Source organism: Zingiber officinale, chromosome 2A, assembly GCF_018446385.1.
Source record: "Zingiber officinale cultivar Zhangliang chromosome 2A, Zo_v1.1, whole genome shotgun sequence".
Classification (NCBI taxonomy): Eukaryota; Viridiplantae; Streptophyta; class Magnoliopsida; order Zingiberales; family Zingiberaceae; genus Zingiber; species Zingiber officinale.
This window is the reverse complement of record NC_055988.1, coordinates 53062064-53082693: the sequence shown is the minus strand read 5'-3', so window position 1 is coordinate 53082693 and position 20630 is coordinate 53062064. Positions and strand designations below refer to the sequence as shown.

The 20630-nt window shown below is 35.0% G+C and overlaps 1 protein-coding gene across 1 annotated transcript; it reads right to left on the bottom strand.

The window, feature by feature from the left end:
• Positions 1-235: 235 nt before the first annotated feature.
• On the bottom strand, positions 236-7532 carry LOC122043661 (peptidyl-prolyl cis-trans isomerase PASTICCINO1-like). Its single transcript, XM_042604265.1, has 6 exons — positions 7517-7532; positions 3984-4068; positions 3680-3749; positions 1396-1493; positions 577-699; positions 236-307 (listed from the first exon to the last, which is right to left on the bottom strand). Exons 2-6 carry the CDS (start codon positions 4038-4040, stop codon positions 236-238), a joined length of 420 nt encoding a protein of 139 aa, XP_042460199.1. The 5' UTR covers positions 4041-4068; positions 7517-7532.
• Positions 7533-20630: the final 13098 nt, after the last annotated feature.

Sequence of the window (20630 nt, the reverse complement as noted above, 5' to 3'; positions counted from 1 at the left end):
AAAAGTGGGCAATGCTGGTACACTTAAAGAATGCTGTACTAACACAACGTTGGCTTCTGTTTGTGGGTGGAATGGCAAGTTTGATTGTGCCAACCCAAATAGCATAAGATTCCAATCCTTGAATGAGATGGTACACCAAAGATTTCATTTGAGAAGTTTATAAACAGAATAATTATTTCTCAAAGGGAAATGAAGTGGAAAATACCATCTAAATGAATACTATAGAACTGAAATTTCATTTATTCAAAATGGTACTTTGCATCATTTTACATACCTTCTTCACAACTCCTAAATCTTCACTGACGACCTGGAGAGGAGCTCACATTAGATAACACAAAGCAGTGCATGCAAGATAATCCATATAAATCTAAATTAACTCCAGAGAAAATTGTTGATTACGTGACCATGGATTTGTACTAAGAATATAGAAATTAATTCTTCAGAAAATTTTTTCCCTAAAATATATATAATGAACACAAGATGAACAAAAGAGATGTTTGAATTGCAAGAAATTTTCATAATGACATCCTAGAGAAAAGAGACTAATATGGATGGCACTTGATTCATTTTTCATACTTTGACTTTATGGAAATCAATCATCTCAATTTCAAAGTGAAGTTCGTCATTCTTGGGGAAGGTCTCCGAGACCGTAAGTGGACAATCCTCCTCAGCATAGTGTATCTCAGGTTTCATTTTGAACTGCAAACAAATAAAATAGATATCAAAGTTTAGAAAAATAAGGGGCATTGCATTCTTATCAGAGCCAAACGAAATGGTGAAAATAGATTAGAGCTTCCGCTAACAAGAAGGAATTGCATGGAATGGAACACAGCCAAACAAAAAAGAAACAACTAGTAAGATGTACCAGGATCTTATGAGAGAATACTTGTGATAAAAAAACACCGACATGCTTACATGCTTACATCCAACTAAACAGAAGCAATGACAAAACCACATGCTTAACTTTAGTAAAACATGAGCTGGTGATAGTTTTTTGAAATGTTTGAAGAAAGCCACATGGTTATCTTCTGTACAATAAATAGTAGACTGAAATTACTAGCACAAGATGCAGAGATTTCATAGCACATAAGAGGAAGAAACAAGTGAGTATCATGTTTGCAAAAAAACCCAAGGAAACTATAAGAAAAGACTTAAACACGACTTATAGAGCTCTCTATTCATTTTAGGGAGCTAATGAGAAGCCAAGTTTACTCATCCAGGTCAGTTCTTAGTAGGGAAGTTAAAATTCATTATTGAATATTCTCAAAAATGGAAAAGATTGTTCAAAAGCATATCTTTAAAAACAAATGCTGAGTGACTTTCGATAAATAAACAAAAGAGCAGACGACCTCAGCATGAAATAACAATGAACCACAGCCAACCAAGAGGAGTTACCATTGCTACTTCACCCTTTGTCATAGTAGGAATTCCTTCAACAAAGCCCAGAATCATCTTGCTTTTCCCCAAAACATTTCTTATAGGATTGTCTTTGCCTATTATGTCAAACAAAAATGAAGCATAAAATTTTTCTTAGATACTAGAACATTGTTGTTCAATAAAGATTATTAACAAACGTGCATAATAACAAATATTCAATACACTCAAGAAAGCATAACAGAAGTCAACTTTAATATGTTGTTATATGTTGTGAAAAAGAACTAAGAGAAACTTTTTTCTTGAACCTTTTCACTTGATCAACCTCTTTGAGTCATTGTACATTTTCCCTTTAGAATAACTAATTGGTAAGATGAAGATGACCTACGTTGTGTTTGGACCGAGGTTTGGAATTTCATTTTGTGTCGGTGAACAGAGGTAAAATATTTCATTCCACCTGTCAACCAACATGCGAATTATCCTAAGACGATAATACTTGAGAAGCTTTCATGATGACGACAACAGAATCAGAGGCTCCCCTTGGGGCACATGCTTCCGCAATGAGGTATGAAGCTTATCTTGAGCACCTAAGCCTTCAGCGACAATGGTGATAGAGCACGAGGCAAGGAAACAATGAAGTAAAGGCTAAGGTTTGGCATCTTGATTCTCTTCTTCCTCTACTCATTGATTCCCTCCTCCTCGAGGGTATCTCCAACACCACATCTCAGCACTATCGGTATCAAATTGACACATCTTGCTCTAGTCGTGGACCAAAATATTAGCTCAAAGTAAAATTTCAAGGCTTGATTTGGTCTGCAACCAGATATGTAATAGATAAAAGGAAACAGCCTTTTGATTGCTTAAACATAGTGCAAAATTATTGCAAGCTTTCTGAGGAAGACCAACAAACAATCCAAGTTCAGAAACCTAATTTCTCTTGATAGGAAAAAGGTGTAAATATTTTTGAATGACTAGAAAGTAGTGATAGCAATGGGCCGGGTTCAAATTGGATTCCATATTCTCCGTCCCCATACCCATCGGGGATCGGATATTTATCCTCATACTCATACTCATTAAGGGATCAACTATCTTCTATACTAACAATTTTTCTTATTTCCATCCAACTATCATTATTCAACAAAAGCATATTAGAATTAACATCATATATATATATATATATATAAAATAGATTAAATATCTATATAGCCTACTCCTAACATCAACAAAAATAGTTAGTGAGTTTTGGGAAAAAAAAAAAAATCTTTAATATATACATATTATTTAATCAAGTATTCGAGTCGGATGTCGGATATCAGTAGTCCCTATACCCTCCTCCATTCGGCTCAGCTATCAAATATTCTGTCGGATTCGAAGAAAATTGTCATCCCTAGAAGCATGGCTGTTTTTTCACCAATTATCTATTGTGAGAAGCAAGATATTCCAAACTCAAACTGTCAAAGAAACAAAATAAGTGAACACACAAGTACTCAACTATGTTTCTCATGATAAGAGATGTAAGAGCTGAAAATGTTGAGCTAAGTCACTCTAAAATCCCATGTTGTATCCTGAACCAGAAACAGCTGACTTGATAAAGTGTTTTGGTCGTGTTACTAGGGTTCAACAGTCTAAAATATTTTATCAGCAACCATCAGAATTTAAAATGTTTTTCAAACTGGCATTATACCTTAAATTGATAGTGATGGGTACTTGACGGACGCATAGGTAACTGTGTAGTACAAGTGTAAAGGCCACACTTACTGATATATTTAAGTTTCAGATAGCTAAGACAAAGTATCTTTAAAAAAATCATGAACCTAGTGATTATAGATATAACTTGCATGGCAAACAAACAACAGAAGTATCCAGCTAGATGCAACAAATTGAACTCATCTACTTCCAAACTATATAAGAGACAAATCACAATGAACATCAGCCACAACAACTTTCATAAGTTAATCTGAGAGTGGAAACAATACGTCAAGGCTACTTTGGGCATTTTCTGAACAGAATCAACAATATTAGACTGGAAAACAAGGAGTCATGCCATCCTATAAAGGAACCACGTTAGAAAATAGCAATCTTTCATGCAGCTAAAAAGGCATCAATCAAATGCCAACCACAGAACTAAAAACAACAAGCATAACAAAGGGTATGAATTTCATAATTTTATGTAACATTCAGGTAGAGAAACCAAAAAATGGAAACAAGGTCAAAAAATGAAAAGTTCAGAAAATAATGAAGCAGATTTAACTTCCTTTGCTGAAGAGAACAAGACAAATATTTATTTACTACACTAAGTATTCACCTCCATGTTCTGATCTAGTTGAATCAACAATGATGCCATCTAGAGTTCTGGTGGTGCAGTGGAATATTGCCTGCAACATAATTATTATTTTTTTGTATAATAAGGAAAATTTGTTGCAAATAGTTGCTTGAGACTTTCCTATCAATACAAGAGAACTGAGTAAAGATAAGTACTTACCATTTATGTAACAGAATAATATGTATTTCAAATGTATAGCTTGGAAAATAAAAGTCATAAATCTAAGTATGCATGATGCAATCAAATATCAATCTAGAATAAAAAAAGGTATAATGGTTAGTGGTACCTGATCTCCATCTGCAGGCTTTGCTTTGCCATCTCCTGATCTGATAATTGCTTTCATCAAACATCCAGGAGTAATTTTTTTTCTCCTATTAAGTAGAAAATATGAAGTCAGTTACCACAAGAACTCAGTGACATCCAAATGAGACTCTCTAGGATACAACAACAACCAAGTCTTATCCCACTAGGTGGGGCCAGCTATATAGATCCTTCTACAGCATTGGACTCTATCCTTTACTATATCATCATCGATATTTAAATAAATTTTATCTTATTTTATTGTTACTAACCAAATGTTTTATGGTCTTCCTCTTCATCTTCCTCGTTTAATGTACATATTTGTCATAGTTTCACATTGTCTAATAGTTGTCTAAGTACATATATGTACTATCTTAAACGTAACTCCCAAGTTTTCCTCAATAGGTGCAACCCCGATTGTCTAAGTACATGTCTAAGGACATTTCTTATCCTGTCCATCCTCATATGTCCACACACCCACCTTAACATCCTCATCTCTACAACTTTTATCTTTAGCTTATGTACTCGAGTCATAACCTAGCAAGTGTATCCGTCATTTTGTAAAATTTCCCTTTAAATTTTAAAAGTACTTTACGATCACATAGAACACCGACGCTCTCCATTTCAACCATCTATTTTGCATAAAACGTCTCTCGCTTTAGCTACTCTATAAATATCTCTTTCCCCTTCTTTTGTATCCCGTTATCGTTATTCTTAACTTCATTCACAGCTTTTTTCGGCCTCTTCGGCCTCTTTTTCTGCTACTATATACTTTTCATGTTTTCTTCATTTTTACAAGTGTATAATCCTTATAGACTATTCGTTTTGCCTTTATCTTATATTTTCTCATTCCACCATCAAAACTATTTACTTGGTAGTGTGCATCCTTTGACTCACTAAGTAGTCTTGGCTACCATTTTCAATTTTAATGTCTGCTTATCACATGTTGTATTAGTCACCATATATTTAATACTTGTACTCCTACCCTCTTCTTATATATATCTTATTTTCCATCCTTTAACTTCCACCACTAAATTCTAGAAGTCATGCACATTTTTCTACTATTAATTTATGTTGGGTTGTTAAATGAGACTATCTAAGATACGAAATTAATTTAATCCTTATTAGAAATGTTAGAAAATTCAAATAAAAGAGCAGATGTTATTTCCATTTTTGGCTTCACATGTCTGGCCATGCAAACTTGGAAGGAGAATGCAAAAATAGCATCCTAAGATTAAGCACATGCATACTGTGTGAAAACAATGGACACTGGCCATGGTGGAGCCAAGTTCAAGACAGTGGTGCCAATTGACACAAAAGAACCCTTGAATATGCCATATGATGATGAAACAAAAACATTATGTTTCATCTATTTCAAACATGTTGACACCATTTGCTCAAAAAACTAACACCAAAAAAAGGACAACAACTAGCATAGTATAGTAAGCATTTGTTATCAAATTTAACAGTTGGTTATACATGATAAGTTTGCATGATCAAAAATGAATAGAGGTCAAATTTCAATAATCGTACCTTAATTATATTTTTTACAATCAAACTATTGTTATAAAATCAAGATAGTCAAATTTATTCAATCAATCGAACTGAATTTACCTAGTCATTTTAGATGATCTATTGGATTGGTTAGATTAAACTAGATAATCATTATTCAATTAGCATGGCCAACTCAATCGACTAAATCAAATAGATACAAGTTTTGATCAATCATTTTTAAATAATAAAATACATTTTAATTTGTTTAATTATTTTTAATATATAATTGCATCTAGGAATTAGATTGGATTTTTAGGAAAAAAAACAGACCTAAACTGAAGAGTTAAGAGTATCAAGATACCTAATCAAAAGAGTTAAGGATACGAAAGAAAATCCAACCTGAAGCTCAAGCTTTAAATTTCGTAAGAAAAATGAATATTTTTTCTAGTTGCTTCAGCTCAAGTTTCCTATTGTTTTGGGTTTTCATGATTTCTGGGATTTTAAAGCATTTTAAAATTCTTTTGGTTTCAAACAATAAGTGAAATACATGGTTCTAAATTGTAAGCATATGAAAGGATTTTGATTTATGGTAGATGATAAATATTATATGCTTCTTATAATATATCTACATATATACAAAATATACCCTTTTGACATTACAAAAAGAAATGGCATATAAATGGAATATATATGGAAGACTGGTTCTGGCTCAGAAGTTTTTTTTAAGAACTCGAAATCCATCTGAAGTAATAAATTCAACATAATTGAAATTCATAACGTAAACCAGAACTAGGAAATAATTGATATTTTTGATTGGATTCATTCGATTTGTCAGGTCAAGTCGGATATGTCAAATTTTTGTCCACCTTTATGTACCCACTTAGAATATTTTCTTGCTCCATCACTATACCATGGTACATCTTCTAATATAGTAAAAAAGGTGCATATCGCACAACTATGTAAACTTTCAAATAAGACTCAGCAATCTTTTCTGATGTTGTTGAGTTGTACAAAATAAACATAAGGATATGGAAATAAGGGTTATTCCTTGGCAAGCTTCAAAATCTTGAGATGCGCCGAAGCTTCAATTTTTGCCTAATATCATGTAGTGCAAGTGACGAATTGGAGATGAAAGGAGTAAGGAGACAAAAAAAGAAAAACACAACTATATACTTAAATTTAAATTTTGTTTTCCACTTGGAATGATACAATTTTGCCATTTTCCATTATTGTAGGGAGACAAGCTAAAAAGAATAATAACATAATCTTAATTCATCTTAATTTGTATTGTATCATGCTAAGAGGTGTTAAATATTGGCATGAAACAATACTTATCGACATGATTGACACAACACATAAAATCTGGTCCGTACTAAGTAACATCTAGTAGTATCGAGTTTCAATAATTTATCATAATGATACATTTTGATCATTTTGTCTGACACGGTATGAGATTTTAAACAATGTTCCTTGGAATGTAGTTTCATCACTTCTACTATGACCGGGCAAGCTATTGCTCGGATAACTTAAGAAAGAATTTAACATATAAAATGATATCATGGCATCATATGTCTACCTTCTAGAAAGAAACATAACAATTGAAATTATTATACTAGGAGAACATTTGTATCATTTTAATGCATCAGACATCTACCTTGTAGAAAGTAAGTATGAATTAAAATTATTGTGTTATCATTCTAACACATAAAATGACATCATGGCATTAGACGTCTTTCTCGTAGAAAGAAATATATCAATTGAAATTATTGTACTATGGCAATAATTTCATAACTAACTACGTAGCAAGCAGTGCTCTCTTTGCTTCCAACATTTTTACTAGAAAACACAAATAACTAAACACCAACAATGAGCAATAAAATTTTTAGTTGAGTATAAATTTGATTCTGAAAATGGCATAACCATGCATAGATACTTTAGTGCCTCAAGTGTAAAACAGGATACTGAGACAGTATTTCCTACAATAAGAAATTGTGACCTAAAAAAGTTTGGAATGGTAAGGGAAACCTCTTCTCCAACTCCAGCTCCTACAGAAGAGAGCGATCCTGAAGAGGAGAATCGAGCGCCAGCGAAGAAGGGGAATCGCCCGATCCAGTGAAAGAAGAATCGCAGGGAAAAAGAGAGAAACTCGCGTTGAGGGAGGGAGGAGGATCGCGCAGCTGGATGGGAGAGGAAGCTTGGGGAACCAGTGAAGATCGAAACCGAAGGGATCTCCGGCGCAGAACAGAGGCACAAACCTATAGAGCTAAATTCCAAAGCCCTGCTAGCTTGAATTTTTTAACATATTAAAATAAGAATTATAATATATAAATATGTTACTAAATATTTTAATTATAATTTAACATATAAATATATTACGATAAACGGTAAAAAAATCTCAGATGATAATTAAATTTTACTCTCAGTCCAAATATTTATTCTTACCCCAATTAAATATAATAAACATCAATTTATCTAATTATCTTCCTATTTTATAGATAAAAATATTTAAAAAGAATATAATTCTTTTTAAATTCAGGACATTAAAATTAAAATTTAATATATTTTTTATTAAATTTAGTCTTTTTTTTATTGATGAATCGATTAGGAGTCCTATTAATCGATTGATTTAGATTGAATTGATTGATCAATCGATTAGTTAGGCGAAAAAAATCATACATTATATACTAATTTAAATATGTTAAATTTAAAAAGAATTATATCTCATTTTAAATTTTTTTTCTCCTTATAAAAAATGAAAGGTAATTATATAGATACGTATCAAGGAATTAGGGGAATGAGAATAAATCTTTTTTTACATGGGTACGGTAAAGGAAGAATAGTTTGGTATTAGTGAATTTTAAATCATTTTTCAATGAATTTATGATTAAGAGTAGTTAATAACTCTAGACAAATTTTCTAAATGGGACAACACACCTAACGATACTTACCGTTTCGTGAACGGTGACATTTAGGATGAGTCAGTTGGATGTTTAAAAAAATGAATATATGATTAAGTTGAATCAAAGAATAAATCGACTTTCGACACAAGTTGTGACTTTGGTTCTCTCAATCTTCTTCCTTTGACTGTTATTTTCGACTTCAAAATCATTGTTTTACATCTGTTTCCTAGAGGTGAGTTTTTTAAGATTAAATCATTGTGGTGTAGGTCTGTCACTCCCCTTCTCCTCATTCTAAATATATTCTTTGTTTAAGAAGTCTTACCGACCATGATTCCTTTCATAAAGTCTTACCGACCATGATTCCTTTCATTTTATGAAAGGAATCATGGTCGGTAAGACTTCTTAAACAAAGAATATATTTAGAATGAGGAGAAGGGGAGTGACAGACCTACACCACAATGATTTAATCTTAAAAAACTCACCTCTAGGAAACAGATGTAAAACAATCATTTTGAAGTCGAAAATAACAGTCAAAGGAAGAAGATTGAGAGAACCAAAGTCACAACTTGTGTCGAAAGTCGATTAGAGTTTTTAGTTTTCACAAACGTAAATTATGATTAAAAAAATGACTGACAATCGATTGAGTGAGTGAGTGAAAAAAATTAAAATCCTTCTTATATTTCAATATTTCAAAAGTGTCTTGAATGCTTGCGGTGGTTCGGACGTAAACACAAAAGTGCGATAAGTGATTTGAGTAATACTAAAAGTTGGATGCTCGATTGATTAAAATATTTTTAAATTTATAATTCATATAAAAGTTTTGACATAATGTTGGTTTGGCTCGATGCATAGAATTTAGAAACGTAAGTTTGGTAGGAAAAGTAAAATGAGGTATATGGCATTTCAGTGATTAAGGAAAGAAGGCGTCTTTCAATTTTGCACATATTAACGTATATAAAGACTTTATATAATTAATTATTTTATTCTTTGATTCAACTTAATCATATATTCATTTTTTTAAACATCCAACTGACTCATCCTAAATGTCACCGTTCACGAAACGGTAAGTATCGTTAGGTGTGTTGTCCCATTTAGAAAATTTGTCTAGAGTTATTAACTACTCTTAATCATAAATTCATTGAAAAATGATTTAAAATTCACTAATACCAAACTATTCTTCCTTTACCGTACCCATGTAAAAAAAGATTTATTCTCATTCCCCTAATTCCCTGATACGTATCTATATAATTACCTTTCATTTTTTATAAGGAGAAAAAAAATTTAAAATGAGATATAATTCTTTTTAAATTTAACATATTTAAATTAGTATATAATGTATGATTTTTTTCGCCTAACTAATCAATTGATCAATCAATTCAATCTAAATCAATCGATTAATAGGACTCCTAATCGATTCATCAATAAAAAAAAGACTAAATTTAATAAAAAAATATATTAAATTTTAATTTTAATGTCCTGAATTTAAAAAGAATTATATTCTTTTTAAATATTTTTATCTATAAAATAGGAAGATAATTAGATAAATTGATGTTTATTATATTTAATTGGGGTAAGAATAAATATTTGGACTGAGAGTAAAATTTAATTATCATCTGAGATTTTTTTACCGTTTATCGTAATATATTTATATGTTAAATTATAATTAAAATATTTATATTATAATTCTTATTTTAATATGTTAAAAAATTCAAGCTAGCAGGGCTTTGGAATTTAGCTCTATAGGTTTGTGCCTCTGTTCTGCGCCGGAGATCCCTTCGGTTTCGATCTTCACTGGTTCCCCAAGCTTCCTCTCCCATCCAGCTACGCGATCCTCCTCCCTCCCTCAACGCGAGTTTCTCTCTTTTTCCCTGCGATTCTTCTTTCACTGGATCGGGCGATTCCCCTTCTTCGCTGGCGCTCGATTCTCCTCTTCAGGATCGCTCTCTTCTGTAGGAGCTTGTGTTTTTATTGGGGAGGTCTGGGGATTGATCAATCGTTTCTTTGTTGTTGTTGTTGTTTGGGATCAAGTTATTGTCAAGAACGAGAATCGCAGATATAGCGAGCATCACGGTCTCTGCCTTCCTCGAATCCCTTTGCAGCATCAGTATCCAGTCATAAGAAGGAGAATCTTTTCAGGGACAATTCTCAAAGTGCATAGCAGAGAAATGGTGGTCGACAAGTCCTTGGAAGCAGAGCATGCACCCATGAAGAAGAAGAAAGCTGAGGAGGAGTTGGAGAAGAGGTTTCCCTTACCATTCCAAACTTTTTTAGGTCACAATTTCTTATTGTAGGAAGTACTGTCTCAGTATCCTGTTTTACACCTGAGGCACTAAAGTATCTATGCATGGTTATGCCATTTTCAGAATCAAATTTATACTCAACCAAAAATTTTATTGCTCATTGTTGGTGTTTAGTTATTTGTGTTTTCTAGTAAAAATGTTGGAAGCAAAGAGAGCACTGCTTGCTACGTAGTTAGTTATGAAATTATTGCCATAGTACAATAATTTCAATTGATATATTTCTTTCTACGAGAAAGACGTCTAATGCCATGATGTCATTTTATGTGTTAGAATGATAACACAATAATTTTAATTCATACTTAAGATGTCCCTAGGCACAAGGCCTAGAAGTACCTTAGTAGTTTCGGGATTAGCTACCTCGACTCTTATTAAGGATGCGCGCAAATTGGTAAAATACCAAAGTGGTACAATGCCGGGCCCAGGAGAAGTTGATTATTATTTTGAAGTATAAAAGTAAAAGTTTTTGGAAACAAATGAAACAAACATCAAATATGTTTAGAATTAGAAAGTTTAGCTTCTTGTTATTTGAAGCATGCAGTATCAGTTTTCATTTGCTTCCTTATGAGTTTATTTGAGCATGACTATATGTCTTATCATTTAAATGATAAGACAGAGCGAGTAAATCAGCACCTTGTGTGCCAAAATCCCTAAAGTCTTGACTTCGAGATTTTACTTAAGGCCTTAGCCTTTTTCCTTTCTTTTCTTTATCTTTCTTTTACTTATCTTTTGGTAATTCAGTAGAGAATCATAACTAAATCCAAAAGTAGATCTGTTCATGCTAAATGAGGTAGTAAAGAAACTTAAATCTAAATTGCATACTTTAAAAATGAGGGTTGTTCTTGCCCTATGCATAGCATAAAAGATCTAACCAAACATGCCAGGTACCAAATTGTGCATGCTCATTAAGTAGCAAGGAAAGCTAAACCGTGCATGCTTAAGTTAATGGCTGTTCAGGTTCATTGAAATAGCAAAGACATCTAACGGTATGCTTTAGATTAGAGAACTATTAAAAGCTAACTAACACATGTATATCAATTCTTCATGCTAAAATACATCAAATCTGAAATGCTAACTATACTAATCAAAATTCTGCATATCAAGCTAACAAAATTCTGCATATATAGAGAAAACTAAAGCTAAATGCTTTAATGAAATCTGAAACTGTAAATAACTAAAGGCTGAAAACTAAAGAATTAAGAACTAATACATCTTGGAAATTAAATTCAATTACAAGATCAACTACTGCAAGTGAATCATGCTCATGCTATTCTATACGAACTAAATTTGCTACTGCTCATGAGTATCCATATAAACTAAATTTGCTACACATGCTCAACTGATAGCAATGAAACTAAAACTGTTCAACTAATAGAAACCGAAAGCTGTACATCTAACAGCAGATAAATACAATCTAAACTTCAGAATCTACAACTAACAAGTGGAATAGAATATCAAATCTACTATCCGATTCTTTCACTAACTACATTCATCTATGGCCTGTGATATCTAGAGCATAAAATCTATTTGTGCATGATAGTAGGTTAACAATCTTTCTATTGGTTTCATGCTCAGATTTAATAAAGGAATCTCAAAATTGAAATACTAATCTACACTATCAATGGATCTAAAACCGTATGTACAGGACCAACCACACAAGATTCTAACAGCAGGTTGACCAATAAAAAAAACGTCAGGTCTAGATGAAGCACTGCAATCCACTGAACCCTCCCAGAACCACAACAATTCTAGCCCATTTAAACAATTCCCTTTTTCTTCATAAGACTCACGGCAGCAAGTTTTAATACACCAATCTTCACCGCACGCTTCGAAATCGAGAAGAAAACTCGAAAACAAGAAGAACGAAAATTCGGAACTACTCCTACTGCAGGTGAGAAGCACTTACATCGCTGTTCTTGGACTTACAACCGAAGGAAACCTCTAGGGTTTCGGATGAGCTCAAATCTCGGCGCTTCTTCTGTGTCCGCGGGCTCTCTTCGACGGGAGGAGGTCGGATCCGCAAGGTTTGCCGGAAGAAGCCTTCGCCGGCCACCGGAGGGAGGGAACCCTAGCTGCGGCTGCGGTTTCGCCCGTACACAGCGCCGTCGCACACGTTGGGAGAAAGAAACGAGGGTTTTTCCGCGAGAAAGGGAAAACTTAATCCCTTTATAACTAGGTTTCCTATAACTAGCTATAGATTAAATATTTGTCGCTGCATATCTGACTAAGACCCACCGCTGGCGCAGTTGGTTCGTTGGGTTTTGCTCGAAGCCACAGATCTGTGCTTCGATTCTCAGCCGCGCCTCTTTTTCTCCAATTTATTTTAAATGTTACAATTATAGCTTAAATACCTATCTCTACTTATTTGATTAACAAAACCCGCGTAGCTCAGTTGGTTGGCTGCACCCGGTTAGGTCGGGTTCGACCCGAGGTCATAGGTTCGAGTCTCACTTTTAATAATTTTTTGTCAAAATTTTTTTCTTTTTGTAAACATACTAAACGACCTCCAAAAATTACGTAAAAATACTCTAAAAATTCCTAAAAATCTCTAAAATATTTTAAAAGTATTTCCAAATATTTTTATGGACTTTTAAAACCTGAAATAGGGAAAATTGGGTCGTTACAATTCCCCATACCTTATAAAAAGTTCGTCCTCGAACTTAGAATAGCTCTGGATACTTCTGTCTCATACTATCCTCCCGCTCCCAAGTGACTTCCTCGTGCTTCTGGTTCTGCCAGATAACCTTCACTAGTGGCACTTCTTTATTTCTTAGTCTCGATCGCCTGTCCACTATCCGTAGTCCGCTCATAACTAAGATCCTCTTGATCCGCACCGACCGAGGTCGAATCACTTGGCTCGGGTCATGGAGACACTTCTTTAGCATGGAGACATGAAATACATTGTGTATCATTGACATGTCTTGTGGTAAATCCAACAGTAAGCTACTTTCCCAATCCTTTCTGATCAGGTAAGGTCCTACATAACGAGGACTTAATTTGCCTTCTTGCAAATCTCATCACTCCCTTCATAGAGCGACTTGAGAAAACCGAATCCCTACTTGAATTCAAGATCCATGTGTCAAGATAACTCTTCCGCTCACTCCGCGCCCCGATTCTCTGTCGATCTTCCGATACCGAGTAGTCTCATCTATCGCCCATCCGAATGCCCGTCTACTTCCATTTTTTCTCTCACCTACTTCTTGCCAGCAAATGGGTGATCTGCACTTTCTGCCATACAACGCCTCATAAGGTGTCATCTTGATAGTGGCTTGATAGCTATTGTTGTAGGCAAATTCAACTAAGCACATATACTTGCACCAACTTCCCTTAAAATCTAGTGCACAAGCCCTGAGTATATCTTCTAAGATCTGATTTACTCGCTCTGTCTGTCCATCGGTCCGAGGGAAGACTGTACTGAACTTGAGTATGATGCCTAGTGAAGTCTGAACACACTCCCAAAAGTGAGAGGTGAAGCGTCCATCTCTACCGGAAACAATAGACTTCGAAACTCCAAGAAGTCTGATCACTTCCTTAACGTACATTTGTGCCAACTGCTCTATAGAGTGGGACACCTTGATGAATAGAAAATGCGCAGACTTGGTCAATCCGTCCACTATTACCCATATTGCGTCGTATCCATTTGTGGTTCTTGGAAGACCTGTTATGAAGTCCATGGATATGTCTTCCCACTTCCACTCTGGTATAGGAAGAGGCTGTAGAACTCCTCCTGGTTTCTGTTGTTCTACTTTGACCCTCTAACATGTCAGGCAGGTACTGACATATTTAGCTACATCTCTTTTGAGTCCAGACCACCAGAATCTCTGTTTCACGTCTTGATACATCTTGGTAGAACCAGGATGCATGGAATAAGGTGTACTATAAGCTTCCTCTAAAATCTTCTTTCTTAGTTCTTCATCATTGAGGACACAAAGGCGGCTCCCCTGATAAAGAATTCCACTGTTTGATATTCGAAACTCCGAATTTTCTGTAATACCCGGCTAGACCAAGGGAGCTTCTGATCTGCCTGACGTTCTTGGGTCTATGCCGATCGTTGACTACTTCTATCTTGGCAGAATCCACTTGGATACCCTCCTTAGAAATGATGTGGCCTAAAAAACGCCACCTGACTTAACCAGAACTCGCACTTTGAGAATTTAGCATAAAGCTGTTTCTGCTGTAAGGTCTGCAGGACTATTCTCAAGTGTGTGTCATGCTCCTCTAGGGTTTTGGAATAGACTAGAATGTCGTCGATGAATACGATGACAAATTCGTCAAGATATTCTCTGAACACTCTGTTCATTAAGTCCATGAAGACCGCAGGTGCATTAGTCACTCCAAAAGGCATGACCACAAACTCGTAGTGTCCATATCTGATCCTGAACGTCGTTCTGGGTATATATCTTTCTTTCACCTTCAGCTGATGGTACCCAGAGCGCAGGTCTATCTTTGAGAACACTGTTGCCCCTCTCAGCTGATCAAATAAGTCATCGATCCTGGGAAGGGGGTACTTGTTCTTGATGGCCACTTGATTTAGAGCTCTGTAATCTATGCACATTCACATAGATCCATCTTTCTTCTTGGCAAACAACACAGGAGCTCCCTTGAGTGAATGACTAGGGAGGATGAAACCCTTGTCAAGTAACTCTTGAAATTGTTCTTGTAACTCTTTTAGCTCTGCTAGAAAAATTTGATACAGAGCTTTTGAAATTGGCCTGGCGTCAGGAACCAATTCAATTTCAAATTCCGCTTCTCTGTTGTGAGGTAGTCCAGGTGGCCCTTTTTGAAATACCTTTGGGTACTCACAGACTACTCGAACATCTTCCTGCTTGGGTCTTTCTTGTTATCTTTGTCCTTCCAGTTCTGATTACTTGATTGGGGTCTTTGTTTCCCCACTGTCTTGTCTTCTATCTTGACTGGCTTGTGTTGCGCTCATTGTGCTTTGATGTTGTTCAGATAGTGCTCACTAATGCTATGCTGACCAACTTTTCACCAATCTATGGTCGGTGAGTTTCACTACTCACATTAAGTGTTATTTCTGGTCTCAGCATTCGAAGCATCAATCTGATTCGTTCTTTCTCTGTACTTACTAACTCTAGGCAAAGACGAACTAGCCTGTTGAATCTTTTGACCGCTTCTTCTACTGCTAGGTCACCTTGTCTGAATTATATAAGCTCCTCATACTGTTTATTCCAATGACCCGTTGACGGAAGAATTCTTCGTAAAACTCTATCTCGAAGTCAACCCAGCTCATCTGGTTGATTGCTCTCTTACTCTTAACTCGCTCCTACTACATACGAGCACCTCCAGATAGGAAGAAAGAGGCACACTTACCCTTTTCGACTTCTGGTCAGTCAAGAAGCTCCATTGTGCTCTCAAGTGTCTTGAACCAAGCCTGGGCACCCTAGGGCTCAGCTTTCTGGTTTCTGCTTCAGCCACTGGCTGAGGTATGCTTCTTGTCTTCTAGGTGTTGTGGCGACTTCCAGGGCAACTAATGGGACTTCAGTCACCACTGGGGTCTCCACATTAATGGTTGGGGGAGTGGGAGGAGCTGGCTTCTGATTGGCCATTAGATTGGCAATCACTTGCTGCTACTCGCTACTTGTCTCTGAAGTTGAGTAACAACTTCAGAGAGAGTAGGCCCAGGGGTTCTGGGCTCTTCGTTCTCCTGAACTCGGTCCTCAGTACGAACGGTACAGGGACGTCCTCTTCTTGACCTCTAATTATGCAGAGGAAAAGGTTTGATAGCTTCTCTAACCCTTCTAATCATACTTATATATGAATATAGAAAAGGGAAAACAAAATCTTCTATCTTACTTAAACATTCAAAAACAAATACTCTATACTGCAGTTACTAATAAGGAAAGCAGAATAAAGAAAGAATTTAAATACTTTCTTACTTGGAGACGGCAAGGATGATGCTGATGTGTGTGTGATGCTGGAGAATGGAAACCAACATTTTTTATTATGTACAGGCATTAGTGAGTTTTGACTAAAATTCATTGATGGTCCTACCCGCCTCAAAACTGACTCAAACTAAGACTAGTCTATTCTTTTCATCCTCCTAAGTCTGGTCATGCTCTCAAACTTAAATTTCAAAGTCTAGAATGTATCTTGTAAGTTTTTAAAATATGTACAACCTTAAATAATTTTGATATAAACTCATTAAGAGAACTAGACTTATCACACCCACTCAAATTTAATTATTCAAATTTATATTTTTAAAATTAAAGTTCAAACTTAAATTTTTAAAATTCAAACTTAAATATTTTGAGGTTCAAAATTAATTTTTTTCTTCTTTAAATTTAGAAATGATGTTCTCAAACTTAAAATTAACTTCAATATGAACTCCATCTCACATAAATTTATAAGCTTAATATGTGTGATAACTTATAAAAGATGAGATAGAAAATAAAATAAATAAATAATTATTTTAAAGATGTTCTTAATCCTATTTTTTTTCTCTCACGTTGATCCTTAAACTTAAATAATTAACTTAAATTTTTTTTGAAGCATTAATAAGGGGGAGAAAAAGGGAGTTAAGCTAAACATTTCTTTTGTAAAAAAAAGAGTTAAATGTTTTCTCAAAGTTAAAGTTTTTTTTAAATCTCAAGTTAAATTTTTTAAAGTTTAGTTTTCTTAGTTAAAGTATTTTTTTAAAAAAAAAGTAAGTACATTTTAGAAAATAAGTTACTTCTTCAAAGTTAAGTTTTAAGAAAAATCTTTTCAGAGCTATATATTTAGCTAGGTTTTTAAAGAAGCTCATTTAAAGCTAAATATTTTTTTCAAATGAAAGTTAAGTGACCCGTTCAGGGGAGCTTAAGGGAAAAAGATTAGAAGTTAGATTCTTAAATTTAATTTTTTTTTAATTATTTTTTCTCTCTCTATTTAGTATTATTTTTTATATATGTCTAAAGGGAGAGAGAAAGATTAAAGTTAAGTTTGTAGGTGTGGCGGGCCGACAAGAGGGAGGTGAATTGCCTGCAAAATAAAAGTATACCCTCCTCAGTTTTTTAATTCAAAATAAATAGCAACTATTAAAGAAAAAGGCAGAATTAAAATAAGAGACAAGAAATTAACTTGGTTACAACCAAGACGGTTGTTAATCCAAAGCGGTTAAACAACTTCACTAGAATGTCTCCTTCACTGTAGGCAGAGAAGCCTTTTTATACACTAAAAGAGTTCACAAGTTGTTAGGAATTGAATGCTTGATTGAATGATCATTTCCTAGCTCCAGGGGCCTTTAAATAGCTCCTGGAAATTCTATCTCAAGGTCCAAGGCACCTCTAACAAAGGTCCAAGGCGCCTCTAACCAAGTCAAGCGGATAAAACTCTATCCGCGCTCAAACGATCGAGTTGACCAGCTTGGAGGCGCCTCAAGCAGTGTTGAAGGCGCCTCCATTATTTAAGGAGCCTTCAACACTTGTTGGAGGCGCCTCCAAGGTTGAGGTTAGCGCAAGCGCCTTTAGTACTCCATTGAGAGCGCCTCAAGCTAGCGTTCCAGCTCCTTTAACCTTCATTTTAGCTTTTGATAACTTGGGTGATTGCGGCCAACCAGAATAGGGCTCACCTGAACCTGATTCCCGACCTTTTCCTCGAGCAGTCTTCCGACCCGACTTTACGTCCCTCGAACATCGTGCATGTTCTTCTTGTCCACCGGTGTACTCTTCCGCAGCTCTCTCGTCCTTCGGACGCACTGAGCCCATCGGCTCCCTTCTTGTGCCGTCCTTCTCTCTAGTTGGGTCTTCCGCTCGACTTCCTGCGCTCCTAAGCTCCTGCACACTTAGACATAGGGATCAAAAACAAACATGACCTAACTAACTTGGTTGATCACATTAAAACAACCACAGGGTCCAACAATCTCCCCCTTTTTGATGTGTATCAATCCAAGTTCAAGTTAGGAAAAAAACAACCAAATAGTAATTTTAAGAAAATTACTAAACTAACATTTTAAGTACAAAAATTGAAATAATAGAATTTGCAACATAAGTTAGAAATTTTTTTTATAATTTTCCTAACTCCCCCTAAACTTAAACTTGTATAACTATCTCCCCCTTTGATCACAGCAAAAAGAGAAAAATATTCTAAGTTAAAAATTTTCTAAGTAAGAGAAAAATTCAAGTATTTTAAGTACAAGATCTGACTAAAATATTTTAAGTACCAAAAAAAAAATTTAAAACATTTGCTAAGTAATAACAAATCTTTTTCAGAAAAATTTAGTTAAGATAGTTTCAGAAAAAAAATTCTAATTGAGAATTTTTCTAAGAAACATTTTTCTAGAAAAAAATGTTTTTGAAGAATTTCAAAAAAAATATTTAAAAACTTTTCAAAGTATTATTTATTTTTAATTTTAATACTTTTATCAGAAAGTTAATTAAACATTTTATTTTCCATATTTTGGCTTCCAGGTCGTGGCGATGCACTAAGCTTTCTTGGTTATTGGAGCAACAACCACTTCCTTAGTCAAAACCTCATAAAGAAATTTTAATGTTTAATTTTCTTCTGAAAGCCTTAACTTAAAGAGATTTTAATCCAGTAAAGATTTTGGAACCTAGTGTAGATTCCTTGCTACAAGGTTAGTTAAAAACTTAGGGGGTATATAGCCTTTAGGTATTCTTCTAAGTTGACCCTGATGTTTTCTTATATACCAATTTTATTTTCCATAAACCTTAAATTTTTTATTTTTGAAAGACATTAGCATTTAAACATCCATCAGATTTTAACTTTTCAATTTGGAGTTTCAATTTACCATTTTCAGATTTCAAATTATCTAACATTTTATTTAAGTTAGCAATTTCTTTTTCTGATTCAGCTAAGTCTTTAGAAAGAGCTTTAGGGTTTAGAGCACGTACCTTACTTACCTTATTTTGTGATGCTCCCCCTTCATCATAGCTTTCCTCTTCTGATGTTCCTCCCCCTTCATCTATGCTCATTTCTGAGCTTGACTCTTCTTCTAGCAGATGGTTGCGATCAGTGCTAGTCCCGAGAAGGCTTCGGCTTCATATTCGAAGGACGTCGAATTGTCCCACATGGCCTTCAGGATTTTGTGCTTGGAGGAATTTGACTTGTACTTTACCTTATCTTTTGTCTTTTGTTTTGTTTTTGGGCAGTCATCTTTGATATGCCCTTCTTCGTTGCAATTGTAGCACCGGACCATTCTTCTGTTGTGTTGATGCTTTCTCGACTGTGATCGAAATTTATTAGTTTTAAAAAATTTATTGAAACGTTTTACCAGTAGTGTCGCTTCGGTTTCGTCAATCAATGCTTCGGAGTCAGGATCATCCTTTTCGGCTTGTAGGGCAATGTTGAGGTTCAATTTTTCTACTTGTTGAGGCTCTACAAGTCGAGACTCGTGAAGTTTGAAGGTAGAGAATAAACTTTCTAAACTACTTACCTCAAAGTCCTTAGAGATGTAGTAATCATCTACTAAGAAAGCTCACTCTAGAGTCCTTGGGAAGGCATTGAGTGCATACCGAATGGAATCTCAGTTTATTACTGATTTGCCAAGATTTGTTAGTTGCATTATCAGCTCCTTGATTCTCACTTGGAGTTGTGCTACCTTCTCACCGGTGTTCATCCGAAGATTCGTCAGCTGAGTCCGGAGGATGTCATGCCTCTCTAGCTTTGCTTCTGAGGTGCCTTTATGGAAGTCCAGGAATTTATCCTAGAGGTTTTTGGTGGAGTCGTAGCTTCTAATTTGACTTACCTCCTGGGGCGGCAGAACACTAGCAGGTGAAATTCCGTCTTTCCGTGGGCCACGAAATCGGTCTGCTCCTTCTTCGTCCAGCTGCATTCTTCTTTGTCTTTTGACGTGGTATATCTATATTTCATTATTAAAAGAATATCAAATTCGGTCTTAAAAAATATCTCCATTTTGCGTTTCCGCATAGCGAAGTCTCCGTCAAACTTCAGGGGATGAATGCTCACTCCGACCATCGTCTTGAT